The following is a 22,352-nucleotide window of genomic DNA, read 5'->3' on the forward strand; positions in this document are numbered from 1 at the left end:
CGCAACTAAGTGTCAAGCTTCAATGGTATCTTTTTTTTTTTTTTTTTTTTTTTGGGTTTTGGCTAAAGGTGTCAAATACGGAGATTCGAAACTAGGTTCTCTCCATGGTCAAGCGCATCCTCCACCCTCCATCCACAGTGTGGCTGTACCTTCTCACGTCAATTATATATATATATATATATATATCGAAGATTAAACAATAACTTACGGAAGTGATTATTTGTCTGATCGAAATCGAAACATCTTTTTCTTCCCTTTTTGTGTTTCTATGCTTTTTCTTACGTGTGTTGTATTATTATTTTTTTCCTTATTGCTGCAACAGCCATTCCTTTTTTTTTTTTTTTTGGATGGAAATTCTACTATAACCAGTGAGGAAAATATCAATGTCGATGAAAATATCGAAGGTATGAATTTACAGAAATATCGATGGAAATGTCGATATCGATGGAAATATTGATAAATTTACGGAAACTATAAATTTTTAACTTAGAATACAAATTTTGATATATAAAATAATTAATATAATAAAATAATATAAAAATTCAATAATTAGAATACAATAATAATAAAATACTCATCCAATTAAGCATATATATTAAAATTTTATATAATATATAACAAAAAAACTAACAATGTTATTTATTTATTTTTAAATAGATAAAATCAAATTTATTAAAAAATAAATAAAATTAAATTAAACACTAAGATAAAAAAATAAAAAAAATAAAGAGATGCATATTAAAATACTACATATAAAAAAAATCATGTATTATCCTTTATATAATATAATATTATCATATTATTATTTTATTATAAAATATTATCATTTTTTTTTTAATTTTTTTTTCTTTCTCTTTCCTCCCCCCCCCCCCCCTCCCTTCGTCTTCTTCCTCCCTCTCTTCTCTGCCAGTTCACAGCCAGCCACCGATATCTCCCCAAAAAATCCACCGAAATCCGGCGACTTCTTCCTGACTTCTCCATCGGAATTTCCACCATATTCACCCAAAAAATGAAATCCCAACCGACTCCTGCGTTTCCAGGCGAAATCCATCGAATCCGGCGATATTCCGGCGACACCCATGACAGAAACTTTCCCCCCCCCCTTTCGATGTCGGAGGTGGTCGATAACCGACAGAATCGGTGATTTTTCGCCGGTATCATCGACATTTGCTTCAGTGGCTGCGACAGCCATTGGCGAAACGAGCGACTGAAGTTGGTATTCATATCGGATAGACATTAGATTTTTTTATTTTTTGGATCAACTGTCATTGTTTTTTTGAGTGGATATTGTATATATTATATATTTATTTAATAAATAATATTATTAAATTTGATACTCAATGGAATATTAAAATACTTTTTTTGGAGGGTATATAACCATGTGAATTTGATTTTTATTTCACACACACACAATATAAATTTTAAAAGCGGCAAGTGAAAATAACAACACACGTAATAAAAAATAGTGCCCTCAAACTTCCTAAAAAAATTAATTAATAAAAAATCCTTAATCCTAGCCTAAAAAAATTAACCAAATAGGCAATAGAAGAAATAAATTGAATTGCCTTTTTAGAAGGGAAGCCAGTCCTTTGACGAGCTCATTTCTGGTGCTCTAGGGAGCACAATCGATTTTTTTATCCTTTTACAGTGTGCCACATCAATTGCATAAAATTCTTTGCATGATATCTAAACAAATTCTTTATGATTGGTCTAAAATGATATCTACAAATTTTATTTGACAATTGCAGAATTAAGATGTTATTGTCGAATTAAATAAATCTTAAAGCTTGTAAATATTGGGTACCAACGACTTCGGAAACCATTTTTGTAATGGTTCCAAAATAATATACCAAAAAAAAAAAAAAAATTAATAAATTAACATGCCATACCTGGTGTAAAAGATAAAAAGTAGGAACACGCAAGCAAATGGTGGGGATATGGAGTCAAATGTCTTTTGGTGAGGATGATAACTCAACTAGTTTCATTTCATTTTCAGTATAAGCCCCCTCTACAGCTTCAAGGGCCGCTCTCTGGTCGACTGTCTCAATCGGCTCCAAACCCTTTTCGTCAAAGTTGTAAACATTTTACAGAGATCCCCACCAAGTGCACGTTCTTCTGCTCTTCATCACCTGCACTTAGAAAGCAGGGATTATCAGATAAAGCGTTTGCCACTCGGGCAGCATCACTACCAAATATGGTTAAGGCCATTAGGGTTCATGAACTTGGTGGACCTGAGGTCTCTCTCTCTCTCTCTCTCTCTCTCTCTCTCTCTCTCTCTCTATCTCGTTGTACTGTTATTTTTGTTGTAAAAATATGATTTTATGCTTTAAACGAGTCATTGTTCAGATGGGTAGTGATCTTAGATGGTAAAAACCAACTCTTTCTCAGTTCAATGGGATATAATCTGCTATTGCTTCTTACTTTCAGATGCATTGTTCTGCTCTTTTTTTTTTGGTTGGCTAAGTAAAAAAGAGAGGACCTAATTCTGTAAACTTGAGGGATCATTTTTATAGCTTCTTGCAGCGACTTGTAGTTTTTATTTATTATTATTATTTTGGAATATTTAATTGTGAGTTAATTTTGTTGTGTTCTATCTGGCGTTTGTCTGTTTAAATCAAGGCTCTATATACCTCATGAGCAGTAAAATCAAAGCTATTTCTGAGTTGGAGTTTGGGCTTTTGGGCCTCATGTTTGCGAATTTTTATAACATATGCTTACTTCTTCAAAACCCCTTTAATATTCCATTTGCGCACTAGTGGTTGCAATAGAATTTGTACCATCGCTAAACTGAACAAATGGTTGACATGTTGAACTTGATACTCATGATATTGATGCAGGAGCTGTTGGTAAGCTGTCCATTTACATTCTGTTTGGCGTTACTAGGGCTGTCTAGGGAAGCATACAATTATATCTATGATTTAATTCTTCCATTTATTAATTATTACATAATTGACAATAGGTGTTGAAATGGGAAGATGTAGAAATAGGAGAGCCAAATGAGGGTGAGATTCGTGTGAGAAACAAGGCCATTGGTCTTAATTTCATTGATGTATACTTCCGCAAAGGGGTTTACAAAGCTGCTGCATTGCCTTTCACTCCAGGTTTTGTTTCTTCTCAATGTTAATAGTTTATTAATTTATTTCTAGAACAATGAAGATAAATTTCGGACAATAACCACTTCCAGTTGCCATCTTTCTGATTGCTAATGTTTTGATTTGCTGTATAATATGTAAATTGTCCTACGTATGGTGATGAATACTTAGATTGCTAATAACTTGATTGGACATATAATATATGATTGTTGGATAAAGTTAAGTTCCTTCCAGAAAAATTTCTTTAGCATTTCAATATAATATATGATTGTTGGATAAGTTAAGTTACTCCCAGAGAAATTTCTTTAGCATTTCAAAATTTGTGGGAGAGGTTTTTGTTTGAATGCACATTATATACCCATTTACCTTTTCAAGTTATAACATAATGATAAACATATCCTTTTCTCTTTCAGGAATGGAGGCTGTTGGCGTTGTGACAGCAGTAGGCCCAGGGCTAACAGACAGGAAGGTTGGCGATCTTGTAGCCTATGCTGGTACTCCAATGGGTTCATATGCTGAAGAACAGATCCTCCCAGCTAATAAAGTTGTGCCTGTTCCTTCCTCTATTGATCCTGCCATTGCAGCATCTGTCATGCTTAAGGGCATGACGGCACAGTTTCTTGTGCGCCGTTGCTTCAAGGTATATTTAAAATATTCCGGTAGCATTAGGATATAGGATGTCAAATTTGTATTTACATTTAAATCAGTGTGCAATGATTTTTTGGGGCATGATGGTGCAGTTTCTTGTCTATCATTGCTTCAAGGTATATTTAAAATATTCCATTAGCATTAGGATGTAGGGTGTCAAATTTGTATTTACATTTAAATCAGTGTGCAATTTTTTTTTTGGATTATAATATGTGTGATAATATAGAGAACTCTGTTACCGCTCTTTGCATAGTGGTTCCTGATGTAGATTTGTAGTGCTGTATGGTTATTTGCATATCCAAACAATGTATTCTGTTCAAGAGGACTAAAATGCTATTGTACAGTATCAGTATTAGTTATATTCTTTTCTAAACAATTAGTTACAGAATATTTACTAGGGACCTAGCATCAAATTTTACATATCTCAAGGTTGGGGTTTGTGGAAAGGAAGAGAGTTATTTCAGCTTTGTATTCCCAATCCCAATGGACCTTCAATTACCAAAACATGATAAATATTGTAGCTGATTACATTTGGTCACTTACTCACTCCTAAATTGCGTCTCTTGAGTATGTGTGTCTTTTTATCATTCCTCTTAAGTAATTAACAAAACACCTCTCCTCTGTTTCCTGTTGTATCTCTATATTTATCAACTCCTATTGCTTTGGGCATTAGATCTCACTTGATTGTTTTATATACAGGTTGAAGCAGGACATACAGTTCTTGTTCATGCAGCAGCTGGTGGAGTCGGATCTCTGTTATGCCAGTGGGCTAATGCTCTTGGCGCCACTGTCATTGGAACTGTCTCAACTAAAGAGAAGGCAGCTCAAGCTAAGGAAGATGGGGCTCACCATGTTATCATCTATAAGGAAGAAGATTTTGTTGCTCGTGTGAATGAGATAACATCAGGCAATGGGGTTGATGTTGTCTATGATTCTGTAGGAAAGGATACGTTTCAGGTAATGAATTTATCTTGTCATTTTCTTCTGAGACTGAATATTCAATCAAGAGAGTTTACTGGAAGGTTTATTCTATTGTAGCTTGACTTTCTGCATGGGTACCATCCAAAGCTTTGACTTTACTTTTCTATGTCATTACAAAAGTTATAGCACTCAATAAGATATAATTTCTAAAACAAATAGCTTTGCTATATTTGATTGCGTCCTGAAATGAGTTTCTTAATGGAAATATGTCCAGGGATCGTTGGCATCCTTAAAACTTCGTGGGTACATGGTGAGTTTTGGGGTGTCATCAGGAACACCAGATCCTGTACCCTTATCAGCTCTTGCGGTGAAATCGCTGTACTTAACAAGGCCTTCTGTGATGCAATACACAGCTACTAGAGAAGAATTATTGGAGACTGCAGGAGAGGTGTTTGCTAACGTTGCATCAGGTGTGCTGCGGGTTCGAGTGAATCATGCATACCCTTTGTCTGAGGCAGCACAAGCACATGCAGATCTTGAGGGTAGGAAAACATCTGGATCTGTTCTGCTGATACCATAGAAGCCTGCGACAGGAAGTTCTTAAATTTCCAACTGTTGTTGTCAGATTTATATATAGATTGGTTGTGCATTTTACCTGAAAAACTTGTCTTATGTTTGGGATAATGACTTATTGCCTGCTCCATGTTGGCTAAATCTGCAAAGTTATAAACCTTGTTATTCATTTAGTTGCTATATTAAGCAATAAAATAAAAAATAAAATAAAATAAAAAATCAAAAAGGAGGAAAAAAACGTACTTGGATCCTTTGTTAGTCGATCAATTGAATTTGTGTATGCCCATTACTGATACACCATAGCCTTTTTGTTGCATTAGACTTATTTTGGATTAAAAATAAAAACAAAAAAATAAAAAACAATGCAAATGATCAATTTTAAGTGACTTTATGATCAGTGACATTTGGTTGGTTGAAAAACTTTTGAGACTTTTCTCAATTTTAGATGTGTAAGAAAAGCGTGACCAACTCCTTGGTGCTTTTTTTTGGGTAAATAACTTCTTAGTGCATTTGGTTAGCAGTGGGGTCTGCATGCATTAGGAATAATCCAACACAGTTTAGTTTAAACCCTGATTAGATTTTTCTCAAAGTGACCAAATTTGTTAGTGGTGCATTTGGGTAGCAGAGGGGTCTACATGCATTAAGAGGGACATGGTCAATATCCAAAGCTTGTCTCATAATCAAACCCGGATAGGTTTAAATTCAGTTGACCCCAACGACAATGCAGATCAATCTCAAATCTGCCATCCAGAAGATCACCAAAAGATCTGAAATCTCCACGAGTTATGAAACAGAAACACAGTCAGTCACTGCAGAATCAGTCGCCAACAATGCCCAAGTTCTCATAGAAATCCTTCTCCGACTGCCAACCAAGTCCTTACTCACCTTCAAATCCGTATCCAAACATTGGCTTTCTCTGTCATCGACGCATCCACAACCAGAATGCATCATACCATCCTTCCTCCACTGCTGGTTTGCAACGAAGCCACAGCTTCTACTTGTAGGACCAGATTCAGTTTAGCTTTTCGGTCCTTCCAAATCTCCTCGCTACAAAGTTGTTTGTGTTGTGAATAGTGACTTCCTAAACCAGGTTGAGATTTATTCATCTGAGATGGCCTCTTGGCGGCTCTGTACTGTATCTTTCCCCTCAAACTTCCTACGCTATGAATTTCAATTCGATGGTGGCCACTTTTGGAATGGTTCTCTTCCAGCTATAATTGGCAGTGGCGTTCTGTTGGTTGAAAAACTTTGAGAATTTTCTCAATTTTAGTGCATTTCGTTATCAGTGAGGTCTGACATGCATTAGCTTGTCTCATAATCTAAAACCCTGATTAGATTAGCAGTGGGGTCTTCAAGCATTAGGATGGACTTGGTCAAGATCCAAAGCTTCTCTCATAATCCAACCCTGACTAGTTTTAAATTCAGTTGACCCCAACAACAATGCAGATCAATCTCATATCTGCCATCCACAAGATCTATGGCTTCCCCAAATTATGAAGCACAAACACAGTCACTCTTTGCAGAATCAGTAGCCAAAAATGACCACCTCCTCATTGAAATCCTTCTCCGTCTACCAACCAACTCCTTACTCACCTTCAAATCCGTCTCCAAATATTGGCTTTCTCTAATCTCCAGTCCCTACTTCTGTCATCGCCACACCACTCTCTGCAACCTTGCGTCTGGCCTTTTCTTGCCTCGCAATCCTTCAGACAAAACCAACCCGGAATTCCCCTTCATCAATCTCAACAGGAGCTCTCAAATCTCCCACCCACCACCCTTTAGAACTCTCTCCTTCATCAACGATCCATCAGGTATAACTATCTTGCAGTCATGTAATGGTTTGTTATTGTGTTGTAACTTCGGACTTGATTCGAGGAACAACTACTATGTCTGCAATCCAACTACAAAGCACTATACCACCCTTCCTCCACTGCCCGTTAACAACGAAGCTGCAGCTTCTACTTGTAAGACCGGATTCAGTTTAGCTTTCGATCCTTCCAAATCTCCTCATTACAGAGTTGTTTGTGTTGTGAACACCGACTCCATGGGCCAGGTTGAGATTTATTCATCTGAAACAGGCTCTTGGCGGCTTTGTACTGTTTCTTTCCCCTCAGACTTGCTAGGCTATGGTTTTCATTTCGATGGCGGCATCTTTTGGAATGGTTCTCTTCACTGGATCAGTATTTGGGATTCTGTTACTGCTTGGTGTACCAGATGTGCTTTATATTTCAATGTTGATGAAGAACGCATGAGCGAGATGCCATTGCCTCCCATTCCTGAGGATTGGGAATGGGACGATTAGCGGTTTTGATTATTCTGGAGAATCAGGAGACCATTTGCATCTCAGTGGCAACAAAACTTCATATACCAATTTCAATGTTTATGAGATAGAGAGGGATTATTCGAGCTATGAGGTTGTGATTGCATTCCCGCAGATAATTCCTCCCAAAAAAATTCTTTAGCATTTCAAATTTTTGTGAGAAGTTTTTGATTCAATGCACATTATAAACCCATTTACCTTTTCAAGATATAACTTAATCATAAACATATCATTCGCTCTTTCAGGAATGGAGGCTGTTGGGGTTGTGACAGCAGTAGGACTAGGACTATCAGGCAGGCAAGTTGGCGATCTTGTAGTCTATGCTGGTAATTTGATGGGCTCATATGCTGAAGAGTAGATCCTTCCTGCTAATAAAGTTGTGCCTGTTCCTTCCTCTATTGATCCTATCATGCTTAAGGGCATGGCAGCGAGTTTCTTTTCTGCCGATGCTTCAAGGTATATTTAACATACTCTGGCAGCATTAGGATATAGGGTGTCAAATTTGTAATTTACATTTAAATCAATACACAGTGATTTTTTGGATTATGATATGTGTGAGAATATAGAGAATTATGTTACAGCTCTTTGCATAGTGGCATCCTGATGTGATGCTTTATGGTTATTTCAAGAGGACTAAAACAGTATTGTACAGTGTGTATATATAAGAAGTCCCATGAATGTGAATAAACTACTATTATATACATTAAAGGTGTGTTGATATAAATTGCTATTTGTACCTTGAAGGTGGTAGTTATTGTTTTTTTGTAATTGATCACCTTTTTTGGCTGCACTATATAGCCAAATCAGTTTAGATGAACTAGAGTTGCTGAAGTTATATTCTTTTCTAAATTATTTGTTATAGAATATTAGTGACCCAGTATCAAATTTTACATGTATTAGGGTTGGGGTTTGTGGAAAGGAAGAGAGTTACTTTCAGTTATGTAGTCCACAATTCCAAAGGGCCTTCAATTGCTGCACATTATAAATATTGTAGCTTATTACAGTTGGTCACTGATGCACTCCTAAATTGCAACTCTTGAGTACGTGTGTCTTTTTATCATTCCTCTAAGTAATTAAAAAAACAATGGTCCCCTTTTTCCTGGTGTATCTCTATATTTATCAACCCCTATTGCTTTGGGTATCAGATCTCACTTGATTGTGTTGTATACAGGTTGAAGCAGGACAAACTGTTCTTGTTCATGCAGTAGCTGGTGGAGTTGGATCTCTGTTATGCCAGTGGGCTAATGCTCTTTGTGCCACTGTTATTGGAACTGTCTCAACGAAGAGAAGGCAGCTCAAGCCTAGGAAGATAAGGCTCATCATGTTATCATCTATAAGGAAGAAGATTTTGTTGCCCATGTGAATGAGATAACATCAGGCAATGCAGTTGATGTTGTCTATGATTCTGTTGGAAAGGAGACCTTCCAGGTAATGAATTTATCTTGTCATTTTCTTCAGACTGAAAATCCAATCAAGAGAGTTTACTGGAAGATTTATTCTATTGTAGCTTCACCTTCTACATGGGCAGCATCCAAAGCGTTGAACTGATCTTTACTTTTCTATTTCATCATAGAGGTTATTATTAGATCACTCTATGAGATATGGTTTCTAAGATAAATAACTTTGCTATTTTAGATTGCATCCTGATTTGAGTTTCTTAATGGAAATATGTCCAGGAATGTTGCCATCCTTAAAGCTTCACGGGTACATGGTGAGTTTTCGGGTGTCATTAGGAGCACTAGATCCAGTACCGTTATCAGCTCTTGCAGTGAAATCTCTGTACTTAACAAGAGAAGAGTTATTGGAGACTGCAGGAGAGGTGTTTGCTAATGTTGCATCAGGTGTGCCACTGGTCGAGTAAATTATACATACCCTTTGTCTGAGGCAGCGCAAGCACATGCAGATGTTGACGGTAGGAAAACACTGGATATGTTGTGCTGATACCGCAGATGCCTGCAACAGGAAGTTCTGAATCTCCAACTGTTGTTGTCAGAATTATATATAGGTATGGGTTGTGCATTTTATATGAAAATCTTGTGCTGTGTTAGGGATAATGGCTCATTGCCTCCTCCATGTTGGCCAAATCTGCGAAGTCATTAAATTTGTTATCCATTTAGTTGTTATGTTAAGCAATAAAAATAAAAAATAAAATGTAGTGAAAATGGTACTGGGAACCTTTGTTAGTCATTCACTTGAATTGTTGGATGCCTATTACTAGATACACGACAGCCCTTTTGTTGCATTAGCCTTATCACTTGAATTGTTGGATGCCTATTACTAGATACACGACAGCCTTTTTGTTGCATTAGCCTTACTTTTTATTTTATTTTATTTAAAAAAAATAAAAAAGAATAAAAAAAACAAACAAACAAACAAACAAACAAACAAACTTGACATCATCTGGTAGCTTGGTTTAGTAAACTCTAAACTCTTAACACATTTCTCATTATAAGCACCAGTTACTTTTTTCTTGAATTAGTCCCAAATATCAATGTGTCAACTTTCAATGCAATAATTTATTGTAGGAATATGGAAGTCTAGGCGATAAAGGTAGGAATTGTTGGTTGAAAATCTTTGCCATTTTTTCTGACCAACTTGTTAGTGCATTTGGGTTGCAGTGGGGTCGGTCAAGATTCAAACTTGTCTCACATACCCAACCCTGATTAGTTTAAATTCAGTTGATCCCAACAACAATGAAGACCAATCTCAAATCTGCCATCAAGATGATCCATGGCTTCTATGAAAAGACAAAAAAATGAAACACAAATATGATCACTCTTCGCAGAATCAGTAGCCAACATTGATCACCTCCTCATAGAAAATCCTTCTCCGTCTTTCAATCAACTCCATGCTTACTTTTAAATCTGTACCCAAACATTGGCTTTCTCTGATCTCCGGTCCCTACTTCTGTCATCGCCACACCCCGCTCCACAGCCTCACCTCTGCCTTTTTCTTGTCCCACTATCCTTTCAACAAAACCATTCCGGAATTTGACTTCATCAATCTCAACCAGAGCTCCCAAGTCTCCCACCCACTACCCTTTAGAACTCTCTCTTTCATCAATGACCTTTTGGGTATTGCCATCTTGCAGTCCTCTAATGGTTTGTTATTGTGTTGCAGTTCCAGACTTGGTCCAAGGAAAAATTACTACATCCACAATCCTACCACAGTGCACTATACCATCCTTCCTCCACTGCCTCCCGTTTGTAAGGAAGCTTTTGCTTGTAGGACTGAATTCAGTTTAGCTTTTGGTCCTTCCAGGTCTCCTTATTGCAAAGTTGTTTGTGTTGTGACTGGCAACTTCGTGGATCAGGTTGAGATTTATTCATCTGAGATCGGCTCTTGGCAGCTGGTCAGTACTGGACCTTTCCCCTCAGACTTGCTATTCTACAATGTTGTATTTGATGATGGCATCTATTGGAATGGTCCTGTTCACTGGATCAGTGGTTGGGATTCTGCAGTTGCTCTATATTTCAATGTTGATGAAGAGCGCATGAGCAAGATGCCATTGCTTACTATTCCCAAGGAATAGGAACACTGGGATGAATTGAATTTCGGGTATTTTGGAGATTCTGGAGACCATTTGCATCTCCTTGGTATCTACGACCCTCCATCAACCCAGTTCAATTTTTATGAGATAGAGAGGGATTATTCAAGCTGGTTTGTCAAGTTCCGTGTTGATCCTGATGTTGTTTTGATTGCATTCCCTCAGATGATATACACATTTTTGTTGCCATAGGACTTAGAGAACTTGGACTTCAACGTAATCTGTGTGGTTTGGTGTGAACTTGAGGAAGAATCATATTTGGTGATGCAGATAGAGGGTGTGTTAGTTGTATATTACTTGAAGACTAATACTTTCAACGAGCTTTGTGATATTGATCATGCTGTTGATACATATGGTCTTGCTTATGAGTATACTGAGAGTCTTGCTTATGTTTGAAACTCTGCCTATTTAAAAAAGAATTAGTTGTTTCATCAGCTTTGTTTCTTTTATATTTGAGGTTTCATTTTCAACTTTTGTGATTGTGACATTTTGATTTACCTTTTCCATTAAGTATTACATAATGGATCCCTTTGGGACAGTCAATTGGCAATGATCATTGATAATAATTCTAGATCATAGGCTTAAAGTTTGGTGATATAATCCCTCTACCTACTATTTAGTGCCTAATATGGAAGATAAATCTAACATTGTTCTTGTTTCGTTTGTTGTGGACATTTTTAATGTGTATTGCTAGAGGCCAAGTCCATGCCAACAAAAAATGAAGATTACTGTCCTAGTCTACCATATATATGTGTATATGACGCTACTATTCAATTTTCTCACATAACCTTGTCCTGGTGCCACCATCATTAGAACTGTCTCAACGAAAGAGAAGGCAGCTCAAGCCAAGGAAGATGGGGCTCACCATGTAGTCATCTACAAGGAAGAAGATTTTGTTGCCCGTGTCAATGTTATAATATCAGGCAATGTCGTCTTCTCATTTCTTCAGAGACTGAAAATTCAGTAGTTTTACCTTCTACATTGGCACCAATCAAAAAGCTTTTAAATGTTCTTTAGTTTTCTAGTTCATCACTAGCACTCGATGATCTATGTTTTCTAAAACAAATAACTTTGCTATATTTGATTATTACCTGAAATGAGTTTCTTAATGGAAATATATCCAGGGGTAGTTGTTATACTTAAAACTTCATGGGTGCATGTGAGTTTTCAGATGTCATCGGAATACCAGTTCTGGTGCTGTTATCAGCTCTTGCAGTGAAATAACTGCACTTAGCACTGCCTTCCATTATGCAATAACAGCTACCAGAAAGGAGTTATAGGAGACTGCAGAAGAGGTGATTGCTAATGTTGCATCTGGTGTGCTGCAGGTTCGAGGAAATCATACATACCCTTTCTCTGAGGCAGCGCGAGCACATGCAGATCTTGAGGATAGGAAAACATCTGGATATGTTGTGCTGATATCATATAAGCTTGCAATAGGAAGTTTTCAAACTCCAACTGTTGTCAAAATTTTATCTGGGTTGGTTGTGCATTTTATATGGCAAACTTGTGCTGTGTTTGGGATGATGACTTAATTGCTTGCTGCATGTAGGCTAAATCTGCAAAGTCATAAAACTTGTTATCCATTTAGTGGTTATGTTCAAGCAATAATAATAAAAGAAAATGAAGAGAAGAAAGATCTCGGAGCCTTTTTTAGGCACTTTAGTAGGTGCATGCCTATTACTAGATACACCATAGCCTTTTTGTTGCATTAGCCTGTAATTTTTTTATTTTTATTTATTTATTTTTTTTAAAAAGGCTTTGCAAATCATTAATTTTAGGCTCACAATCAAATAGAATGGAGAGACAACAGTCGAAGCGACTTAATGATCAGTGACATTTTTTTTGGTTGAGGAAGTATGAGATTTTTCTCAATTTTAGTTGTGTAAGAAAAGTGACTAATTTTTTTTATTGCATTAGGTGACCAGGGGGATCGAACATGCATTAGCTTGTCTCATAATCCTAAAAATTAGATTAGCAGTGGGGTCTACATGCGTTAGAAGGGTCTTTGGTCAAGATATAAAGCTTGTCTCATAATCCAGCCATAATTGGCAGTGACGTTCTGTTGGTTGAAAAACTTTGAGAATTTTCTCAATTTTAGTGCATTTCGTTATCAGTGAGGTCTAACATGCATTAGCTTGTCTCATAATCTAAAACCCTGATTAGATTAGCAGTGGGGTCTTCAAGGATTAGGATGGACTTGGTCAAGATCCAAAGCTTCTCTCATAATCCAACCCTGACTAGTTTTAAATTCAGTTGACCCCAACAACAATGCAGATCAATCTCATATCTGCCATCCACAAGATCTATGGCTTCCCCAAATTATGAAGCACAAACACAGTCACTCTCTGCAGAATCAGTAGCCAAAAATGACCACCTCCTCATTGAAATCCTTCTCCGTCTACCAACCAACTCCTTACTCACCTTCAAATCCGTCTCCAAATATTGGCTTTCTCTAATCTCCAGTCCCTACTTCTGTCATCGCCACACCACTCTCTGCAACCTTGCCTCTGGCCTTTTCTTGCCTCGCAATCCTTCAGACAAAACCAACCTGGAATTCCCCTTCATCAATCTCAACAGGAGCTCTCAAATCTCCCACCCACCACCCTTTAGAACTCTCTCCTTCATCAACGATCCATCAGGTATAACTATCTTGCAGTCATGTAATGGTTTGTTATTGTGTTGTAACTTCGGACTTGATTCGAGGAACAACTACTATGTCTGCAATCCAACTACAAAGCACTATACCACCCTTCCTCCACTGCCCGTTAACAACGAAGCTGCAGCTTCTACTTGTAAGACCGGATTCAGTTTAGCTTTCGATCCTTCCAAATCTCCTCATTACAAAGTTGTTTGTGTTGTGAACACCGACTCCATGGGCCAGGTTGAGATTTATTCATCTGAAACAGGCTCTTGGCGGCTTTGTACTGTTTCTTTCCCCTCAGACTTGCTAGGCTATGATTTTCATTTCGATGGCGGCATCTTTTGGAATGGTTCTCTTCACTGGATCAGTATTTGGGATTCTGTTACTGCTTGGGGTACCAGATGTGCTTTATATTTCAATGTTGATGAAGAACGCATGAGCGAGATGCCATTGCCTCCTGTTCCTGAGGATTGGGAATGGGACGATTCATGTTTGGATTATTTTGGAGAATCTGGAGGCCATTTGCATCTCATTGGTTATGAACCTTCATATACCAATTTCAATGTTTATGAGATAGAGAGGGATTATTCAAGCTGGTTTCTCAAGTTCCACGTTGTTCTTGGTGAGGTTTTAATTGCGTTCCCTCAGATGATTCCGTCCCTGCACGACTTTGACATGTTTGACTTTAGCGTGGTCTGTGTGATTCGGTGTGAGCTTGAAGAACCATATTTGGTGATGCAGATAAAGGGTGTGCTAATTGTATATTACTTGAAGACTAAAACTTTCAAGAAGCTTTGTGACATTGATCATCGTGATCCTGATGCAGATGGTACTCTTGCTTATCAGTATATTGAGAGTCTTGCTTGTATTTGAAACTTTTCCTATTTCCAATATATAAAAAAGATCAGTTGTTTCATTATCTTGTTTTCTCTTATTTTCTGGTTTTGAGATTTTGATTACTTTTTAAGTGCACTAAATTATTCAGTTCATAATGGTCTAACATAGCTATATATTTGAATTATGAAGAGAGATTGCTTAGAATTTTACATATTGACTAATAATAATAGAAAATGTCAAACAATGTTATTAGTTTCTCTTACAGTAGAAATGCATAAAGAGGCATTGCTAGAAGCCAAGTCCTAATCGAAAATGAAGATTATAGTCTTAGTCTACAATATTACACAATCTAATTATCCAATTTTCTCTCACCTATATCTTGTACTTCTTTTTACTGTTTCTTCCTTGCTCACTTTCAAATCCGTATCCCAACATTGGCTTTAGCTCTAATCCCCAGTCACTGCATCTGTCATCGACACACCCCTGTCCACACCCTCCCCTCTGGCTTCTTCTTGTCTGTCAAATCCTCATTCAACGCCGAGCCAGAATATAGCTTCATCAACCTCAACAGGAGCTCCCACGTCTGCCGCTCACCACCCTTTAGAACTCTCTCTTTCGTCGACGACCTGTTGGGTGTAACTAATCTTGCAGTCCTGTAATGGTTTGTTATTGTGTTGGAGTTCCAGACTTCATCCTAAAAAAATTTACTACGTCTGCAATCCAACCACAACGCATTATGCCATCCTTCCTCCACTGCTGGTTCGCAATGAGGCAGCATCTTCCACTGGTACGCCTCTATTCAGTTTGGCTTTCGATCCTTCCAAATCTTTTCACTTCAAAGTTGTTTTGTGTTGTGATCAGCAACAACGTCTGCCAGTTTGAGATTTATTCATCTGAGACAGCCTCTTGGTGGCCGTATACTGGATCTTTCCACTCAGACTTACTATCATACGACGTTGTATTCGATGGTGGCATCTACTGGAATGGTTCTATTCACTGGATCACTGATCGCTATCATGAGTTGCTCCATATTTCAATGTTGATGAAGAGCGCATAAGCAAGGTGCCATCTCCTCCTATTCCTCAAGAATTAGATGACTGGGTCGCATCAAGTTTTAGGTATTTTGGAGAGTCTGGAGACCATTTGCATCTCATTGGTATGTACAAGCCCCTGCAACTCAAGGTTTATAAGTTAAGAGAGGGATTATTCAAGCTGGCTTGTCAAGTTCCATGTTGATCTTCATGGGGTTTAGATTGCATTCCCACAGATGATTCGCAACTTTTTGTTGCAAGACAAATTGTTCTTGAGGGTAATCTGTGTGGTTCTGTGTGAGCTAGAGGAAGAATCATATTTGGTGATGCACATAACGGGTGCGGTAATTGTATATTACTTGAAGACTAATACTTTCAAGGAGCTTTGTGATTTGATCATGATTTTCATACATATGGTACTCTTGCTTATCAGTATATTGGGAGTCTTGCTTGTGTTAGAAACGGTACTGATTTAAAAAGAAAATTAGAAGTTGTTTCCATCAGCATTGCTAGTTATATTGGGGTTTCATTTTCTATTTTTCTGGTTGTAAGATTTTAACCAACTTTTTTCCACTAATTAGTATATAATACTCAATAATGTTATGATCTAGCAATTTGAATTAAGAAATACAATTTAGATATGGAGAGATTGCTTAGAACTTTACATACATTGGCTATAAAGTTTGCAACGAAACTGCATGAATCAATTGTATGAGGAACTGGCATATATGAATATGACTGTTTATGGTTTAAAAGAAAGTATGTTCTGATCATTATTAATGATGGTGTTCAAGCTTGTTAAGAATTAGAAGTATGGATCTAACATGTCACGGAAATTTTACAGTATGAACATGGGGTATGTAGATGTGATATGGAAATATGGGTCTAAAATAAATTAAGCAAATAATATTCTTGTTTTTTGTGTGAAAAGTGTTTTAATGCGTCGAGCGTCATAGTCTAGCACCATGTGACACCACTACTCAATTTTCCCTTTGAAAATTTTTTATATGACCCACGACTTCAAAAGAGCTGTTTTTCACTTTTAAAGTTCAAAAATTGCTTTTGAGATAATTTATAGAAGTGTTTTCAGCTTTAAAAAAAGCTCCTAACCGAAACAAATAATGAATAGTTTTTTGAAAATATTCTATTTAAACCATTTAAGATTTGTATTAACTTTTTAAATTTTAAAAATTACAACTGATATTTTTAAATAAAATTATTTTAAAAATGTCAATGAAATAATAAATAATAAAGAAAAAATATTTGAAATTAAAAAAAAAAGATAAATTATATTTTTAAAATTATAAAAGTTAAATTGTATTTAAATCAAATCTTGGTAAGTAAAATTAATCTTAATTTTTTAAAAAACACTTCTAAAAAAATGTAAAAGTAAAATTATGAAAAACAGGTTTTTATTATTTTTTTTCAAGTACAGTATTGTCGAGGCCAACTGGGAACATGTTCCAAAATGAACTTTAATTACCTTTTCTTTTTTTTCTTTTTTTTTGGTGAATAATGAACTTTAATTTCATTGCCATGGCCCGTAGCTCAGCAATTATATATATGTACTGTACTATGATTGGCATTATGGAATTAGATCAACTTTTGATGGCCTGTGATATAATGGAGATATGGATTGTCAATGAATTGGATCCACAGGTATCCATAGAACAATTAAAAAATAAGAAAAGGAAAGGTATCCATAGAATAAACAATACCATTTTTTTTTTTTTTTTATCATTCAACTATATAATTTGATTTAAAAAAAAAATCCTAGAAGAGGTTGATGAACTTAATTAATTAGAACAAAACTTTCTCTCAATTTCTTCGTTCCTAAGGGATACTCTTGAAAGTTGAAAACTCCCCTTCACCCACCCAAAAAATAATAATAATAAAAATAATAAAGAAATCTTCATTCGGCAAAATTATTGTTTTTTAAATATTTTTGTGAGATAAACAAAGACCCACCAAATGCGCTATAGAAGGTAGCAAGGTGCCTATCTTGTGGAAAAAGATTTTTGAACTTAAAAATATATTCAATTTAGAGTTTGAAAGATTTTAAAAGTGTTAAAAAGTTTAGAGGTATTGAATTCAGATTTTCAAATAATCTTTACAAATCCAATGATATTCAATTTAGATATTAATGGATTTTATAAAATCTATTAAAATTCAAATGTATTCAATTAGGATTTTATACAATTCTTTTAAAATTTAATTGTATTCAAAAAGTCATTAATTCTAAAAATATTTTAAAAATAATAAATTTTAATAGATTTAAAATGATTTTAACAGTAAAATTGTGAAAAAAAAAATTATTAATATAAAATCCAATTTTAATTATAAAAATTTCATTAAATTTTAATAAATTTTTTATAAAATTTATAAAATTCCGCTGCAATCTATCAAATATTTTAAAATATATAATTTATTTTAAATTTATTAAATTTTAAATTAAATACATCTCATAAATATTTTAAATATTTATGCATCCCACGAATAAAGTTTAAAATGGTCTTCCACGCCATTTTTTTTTAAATATTGCTTTAAGAATTAAGACCACTCCAAGCGCTATTTCAAAATTAAATATGATTTAACAAATTACCTGATAAAAATTTTTTTTTAAAAAAAATTGCTTTATAACTAAATTATTCATTAATTTAAAAAAAAAAAGAAAAAAGAAAAAAGAAAGAAAGATCGAATTTGATTTCCTATTGATAACAAAAAACGACAACACGGTTTCGTCATAATTTATCCCAACAAATAAAAAAAAACTGCTAATACCACGTCAGCAAAGCCAACGTCAACGGCGCAGATAATTGGGCCACGTCTGCTAAAAGCTACCCAGCTGAGACCGTACAATCGTCAACATTCTTCCCTTCCTCCATGACCAAAACCCCCGTAAAAAAGCGAGAAAACTTTTCCGACCAAAACTCTCCAATCTGGTTGCTGTCTCCATCTCTCTCTTTCAGTTTGCTTGTCAGACACGTCACCTTCTTTATTCCTCCTCTCCTCTGTCTTTTTCTCATCCATTCAGCAAATTTTCCTCCTCTTTTTGCATTGAATCCCAAAAAGCAGAGGTTACTGTTCAACTGGGATTTCCTCGTCTCACACCCAAGAAACGCATTCCTCCAATTTAAAGCAAAAAAATACCCACTTTTTTTCTTTCCTCATTTTCTCGTTCATTAAATTCCCAGAAAAATCTTTTTTTTTTCTTTTTTCTTTTTATGTTTGTCAAATTTTCTTCATCAAGTTCTCATCTTTTCCTTTTTCTTTTAGTCCCACCATGATTTTCGTTCCAAGACTTTTCCTACTATTTTCTCTGTTTTCCATTGTTTTTTCCCATGAGAGTGTCGATTCCCATCTCCTACCTAGGCCATTGATTCTAGAATACCCGGACTATAAAGAGACCCATTTCAAAGAATTGAAGGAAGAGATCAGATTGCAGTGTACTAGTTGGAGATTCGCTGTGGAGGCTAACAACCTTAACCCCTGGAAAACAATCCCACAAGAATGTGCGGACTATGTGAAAGATTACATGACTGGGCGGGAATACGTAATCGATCTTCAAAGGGTGTCTGAGGAAGCAATGGTTTACGCCAAGACAGTCGAATTGACGGGTGATGGCAAGGATGTTTGGATCTTTGACATCGATGAGACTCTACTTTCTAATCTTCCGTATTATGCGGAACATGGTTATGGGTATGGTTCTGATTTTTTTTCTTTTCTTTTTTTTGAAAGTCACGTTTTAGGTTATTGAAATAAATTAAAAGCGAAAAAAGAAAAAAAGAAAAAAAAAAGTATTGTCTACTTGGTATGATTTTTGACTGTCTATGATATATTTGAATCTGCTATATGAGAAAGTAGAACGTTTGCAATATTGTAGAGGTTTTGCTCTTGCAGAGCTAATCGAAATTCATTAGTTTCCTATGCAATCCTAAGGAGGGTCATGGGTTAAGTTTATTGTACTAATTTCATGTTTCTGCCTTTTGTTATGGTTCTTCATTGTGTAATTTTGTGATAAATTAGTTTCCATATCCTGCTGATTCTTAGTGGCAATTTACAGCTTGGAGATCTTTGATCATGGGGAGTTTGATAAGTGGGTTGAGAAAGGCATGTCACCTGCTATACAGCCCAGTTTGAAACTCTATGATGAGGTTTTGCGTTTGGGTTATCAAGTTTTCTTAATGACTGGGCGAAATGAAAGGCATTGGGGGACTACTGTCGAGAATCTAATCAACGCGGGGTTTCGAGATTGGGACAAGCTTATATTAAGGTGAGAATGAAGTAGATGATAGTGGAATGTGGGAAGCTAAAGCTAAATGTATACCGAATGAATTTTCACGATCTTCTAAAGTCTTTTGTTAGGTTTACCATACAGTTAAACACCTTCAAATTTGGTCTCTACTCTAGCTGATATTAGTACAATACTTTTTGCGAAGTTGTTGGTGATATCTTCTTTTATTTTATTTTTTTAAACCACCTTTGACAAGATGGTTTTAAACTAGAAACATCCCTCCTTTTATCTTTGTCCTCCTCATCATGGTTTCTTTTTGCAAAGAATTGAATTAACTCTTATTTCAAGTTTGGACCTGGAAGCTCCTATTCTTTATGTCAAAGAATTTTCTTAAGCATAACATGCTCTTAACTTCTTGCTTTGCTTTAAAAGTAGTGTTAACTGTAGATGGACATTGGAGACTCTTTTATCTCTATCATGCTCTTGAAGTTATAATTAGCCTTTTTCTCTCTTTATTATGTGTACAGAACTTGTCTTTCATATTTTTGCTCCTTTTCAAGTTTGAATCTTTGCACAAGAAGATATGTCATTGCTTTTTGAAAAATTTTCTTTCTTTGGCTGGAAATTGTTTGTTTCGGTTTTAAAATAAAGCCATCTAGGTTTCCAAAAACCACCCCTCTATGTAAATGTCTAGGAACAACTAATTCTGAGCATCTTGTGGTCCTCATAGAATTTCCATCATGGGGTTTTAGGTTCTAAACTTGCTTGGGAAAAAAATATCATAACTTCTTCTTTAGATTCTTAAAGTGCTTTTGAAGGAGGTAATGTCATTCTGAAAAAAAAAAAAAAAAAGGGGGTTTTGCTTTCCTTTTTTCTTTGTAATGATATCTTTAACCAAGTGTCATAAAATCAAAATTGATAACATTAAATTATCCACAATTTATATTGTGATTATGTAGATAAATATTACTTCCTATGGGCATATCATTCCTTGGATGTGTAGAATGGTTGAACTGCCATAACCTATAGCCAATCTTTTTGAGCAACGTGTTTGCCTTTATAAAAGGAAAAGCATTATGTTGCATACGGTACTGTCCTGTATGTTTTTCTTTTCCATCCTGTTTTAGCATTTTCACTCATGCTTTCTTGTAGCAGTCAATGATGCTTCATCATCATTCCGACCTGTTTGAAATAATTGGCCGTATGTCAACAAGGAATCCACCATAACCATGTCACTTAAGATACATGATGATGAAGCTAAACCGAAGTATGTAATTCTGGTGATGATAGTGTTAGATTCGAATACTAGAGGTTGGACAAACTTGACCACCATAAGAAAATATACTATATATCCTTTAGTTAGTGAACTGGGCCATTTTGAACTTGAAACTGTTAGTGAACTGGGCCAATTTGAACTTGAAACTGTTATTTTCTGGATGGTAGCGGATGAAGCAAAGAAGTTTCATAAAAATCATCATTTTAGATTTTAGTGATTTGCCATGTGATCTTCATTGCTAGCCTTTGTTTGTTGGGAATAAAATATAATGGCAGTATCTGCATACAATGTCTATGTCCGACTGAGAAAAGGACGAATAGAAAAAGTGAAGATACTTGTCATTCTTCACAGAATTTGATGATTAACATTTTGTCATTTTCTTTTTCTGTTAGTTTCAACTATCTGCCCCATTCATTTGCTCGCTAAATCTATAATTAATGAAGTTGAAGCTTCCATTTTAAGTCTTGCATGAATCATGTTTGATGTTATAGAACTTTTTTGACTTTTGAGGCCATTGTGCTTTTCACATGCCTGCTTTCTTATCTCTATCTGAATCCTATGTGTCTCATGCTTTGTAGGGGCTCTGATGACCATGGGAAATTAGCTACTATATACAAATCAGAGAAGAGGAGTGAGATGGAAAAAGAAGGATATAGGATTCTTGGGAATTCAGGAGACCAGTGGAGTGATTTATTGGGTACTTCAATGTCCTCCCGATCATTTAAGCTTCCAAATCCTATGTATTATATTCCTTAATCGATGTAATAATTCATTTCCAAATTAGCCTGTTGGAATAATTAAATTGTACGTATGGCAGGCAAACTATTCTTTTCACTGCTAAAGGAATTCAGCCTCTCTGTGTACTTGTTATTCTGATTGAGCGTATGATTATGGCAAGTGTTAAATTACAAACTTATGATCATATATCATGTAATTTATACTTTATTTAAAAATATTAATAGAAAGTTGCTTTTAGATATCATTTTGGATACCCTTTCAGAAGACAATTGCATATGTGCATGCGTACTAGTCTGAATTGGAAGCCACATGCCAACTCAAAGGCTTTAGAATTTTAACTTCTTTTCCTTTTCTTTTTAAATAGGACCACATCCCCAATTGCATTTGTCTTGTGAGTTGGTATTCTATATATTGGTTGCTAGCTTTGTGTTTGACGTGGGAACATAGTGATCTGACATATAGTTTGTATTCAAGATGGGTTAATGTCAAGC

The 22,352-nt window shown here is 35.6% G+C and overlaps 4 protein-coding genes across 10 annotated transcripts; all 4 read left to right on the forward strand.

The window, feature by feature from the left end:
* Window positions 1–1,904: 1,904 nt before the first annotated feature.
* On the forward strand, window positions 1,905–5,501 carry LOC107404407 (uncharacterized). The gene is made up of 5 exons (XM_016011355.4): window positions 1,905–2,236; window positions 2,960–3,101; window positions 3,506–3,732; window positions 4,440–4,697; window positions 4,936–5,501. Exons 1-5 carry the CDS (start codon window positions 1,964–1,966, stop codon window positions 5,239–5,241), a joined length of 1,206 nt encoding a protein of 401 aa, XP_015866841.3. The 5' UTR covers window positions 1,905–1,963; the 3' UTR covers window positions 5,242–5,501.
* A 1,210-nt stretch (window positions 5,502–6,711) lies between these two features.
* On the forward strand, window positions 6,712–7,536 carry LOC132805090 (F-box protein At5g07610-like). The gene has a single exon (XM_060819866.1). The coding sequence runs from the start codon at window positions 6,712–6,714 to the stop codon at window positions 7,534–7,536; it is 825 nt and encodes a 274-aa protein (XP_060675849.1).
* Window positions 7,537–7,799: 263 nt separating this feature from the next.
* LOC112489722 (F-box protein At5g07610-like) lies at window positions 7,800–16,048 on the forward strand. 7 transcript variants are annotated; one of them, XR_009640348.1, is made up of 5 exons: window positions 7,800–8,010; window positions 8,726–8,982; window positions 9,231–9,559; window positions 11,915–15,369; window positions 15,444–16,048. XR_009640348.1 is itself a non-coding variant. In XM_060819523.1 (4 exons), exon 4 carries the CDS (start codon window positions 13,410–13,412, stop codon window positions 14,616–14,618), a length of 1,209 nt encoding a protein of 402 aa, XP_060675506.1. In that variant the 5' UTR covers window positions 7,800–8,010; window positions 8,726–8,982; window positions 9,231–9,559; window positions 11,915–13,409; the 3' UTR covers window positions 14,619–16,048. The 7 variants fall into 7 exon arrangements, 2 of the variants coding, with proteins under 2 accessions (XP_060675506.1, XP_060675507.1); XR_009640351.1 differs by lacking the exons at window positions 11,915–15,369; window positions 15,444–16,048 and adding exons at window positions 10,675–10,760; window positions 10,868–11,550; XR_009640352.1 differs by lacking the exons at window positions 11,915–15,369; window positions 15,444–16,048 and adding an exon at window positions 11,796–11,814.
* A 2,525-nt stretch (window positions 16,049–18,573) lies between these two features.
* Window positions 18,574–22,105, forward strand: LOC107404406 (acid phosphatase 1). Its single transcript, XM_016011354.4, has 3 exons — window positions 18,574–19,312; window positions 19,677–19,886; window positions 21,702–22,105. Exons 1-3 carry the CDS (start codon window positions 18,897–18,899, stop codon window positions 21,877–21,879), a joined length of 804 nt encoding a protein of 267 aa, XP_015866840.2. The 5' UTR covers window positions 18,574–18,896; the 3' UTR covers window positions 21,880–22,105.
* Window positions 22,106–22,352: the final 247 nt, after the last annotated feature.

This window comes from Ziziphus jujuba, chromosome 8, assembly GCF_031755915.1.
Source record: "Ziziphus jujuba cultivar Dongzao chromosome 8, ASM3175591v1".
NCBI lineage: Eukaryota > Viridiplantae > Streptophyta > Magnoliopsida > Rosales > Rhamnaceae > Ziziphus > Ziziphus jujuba.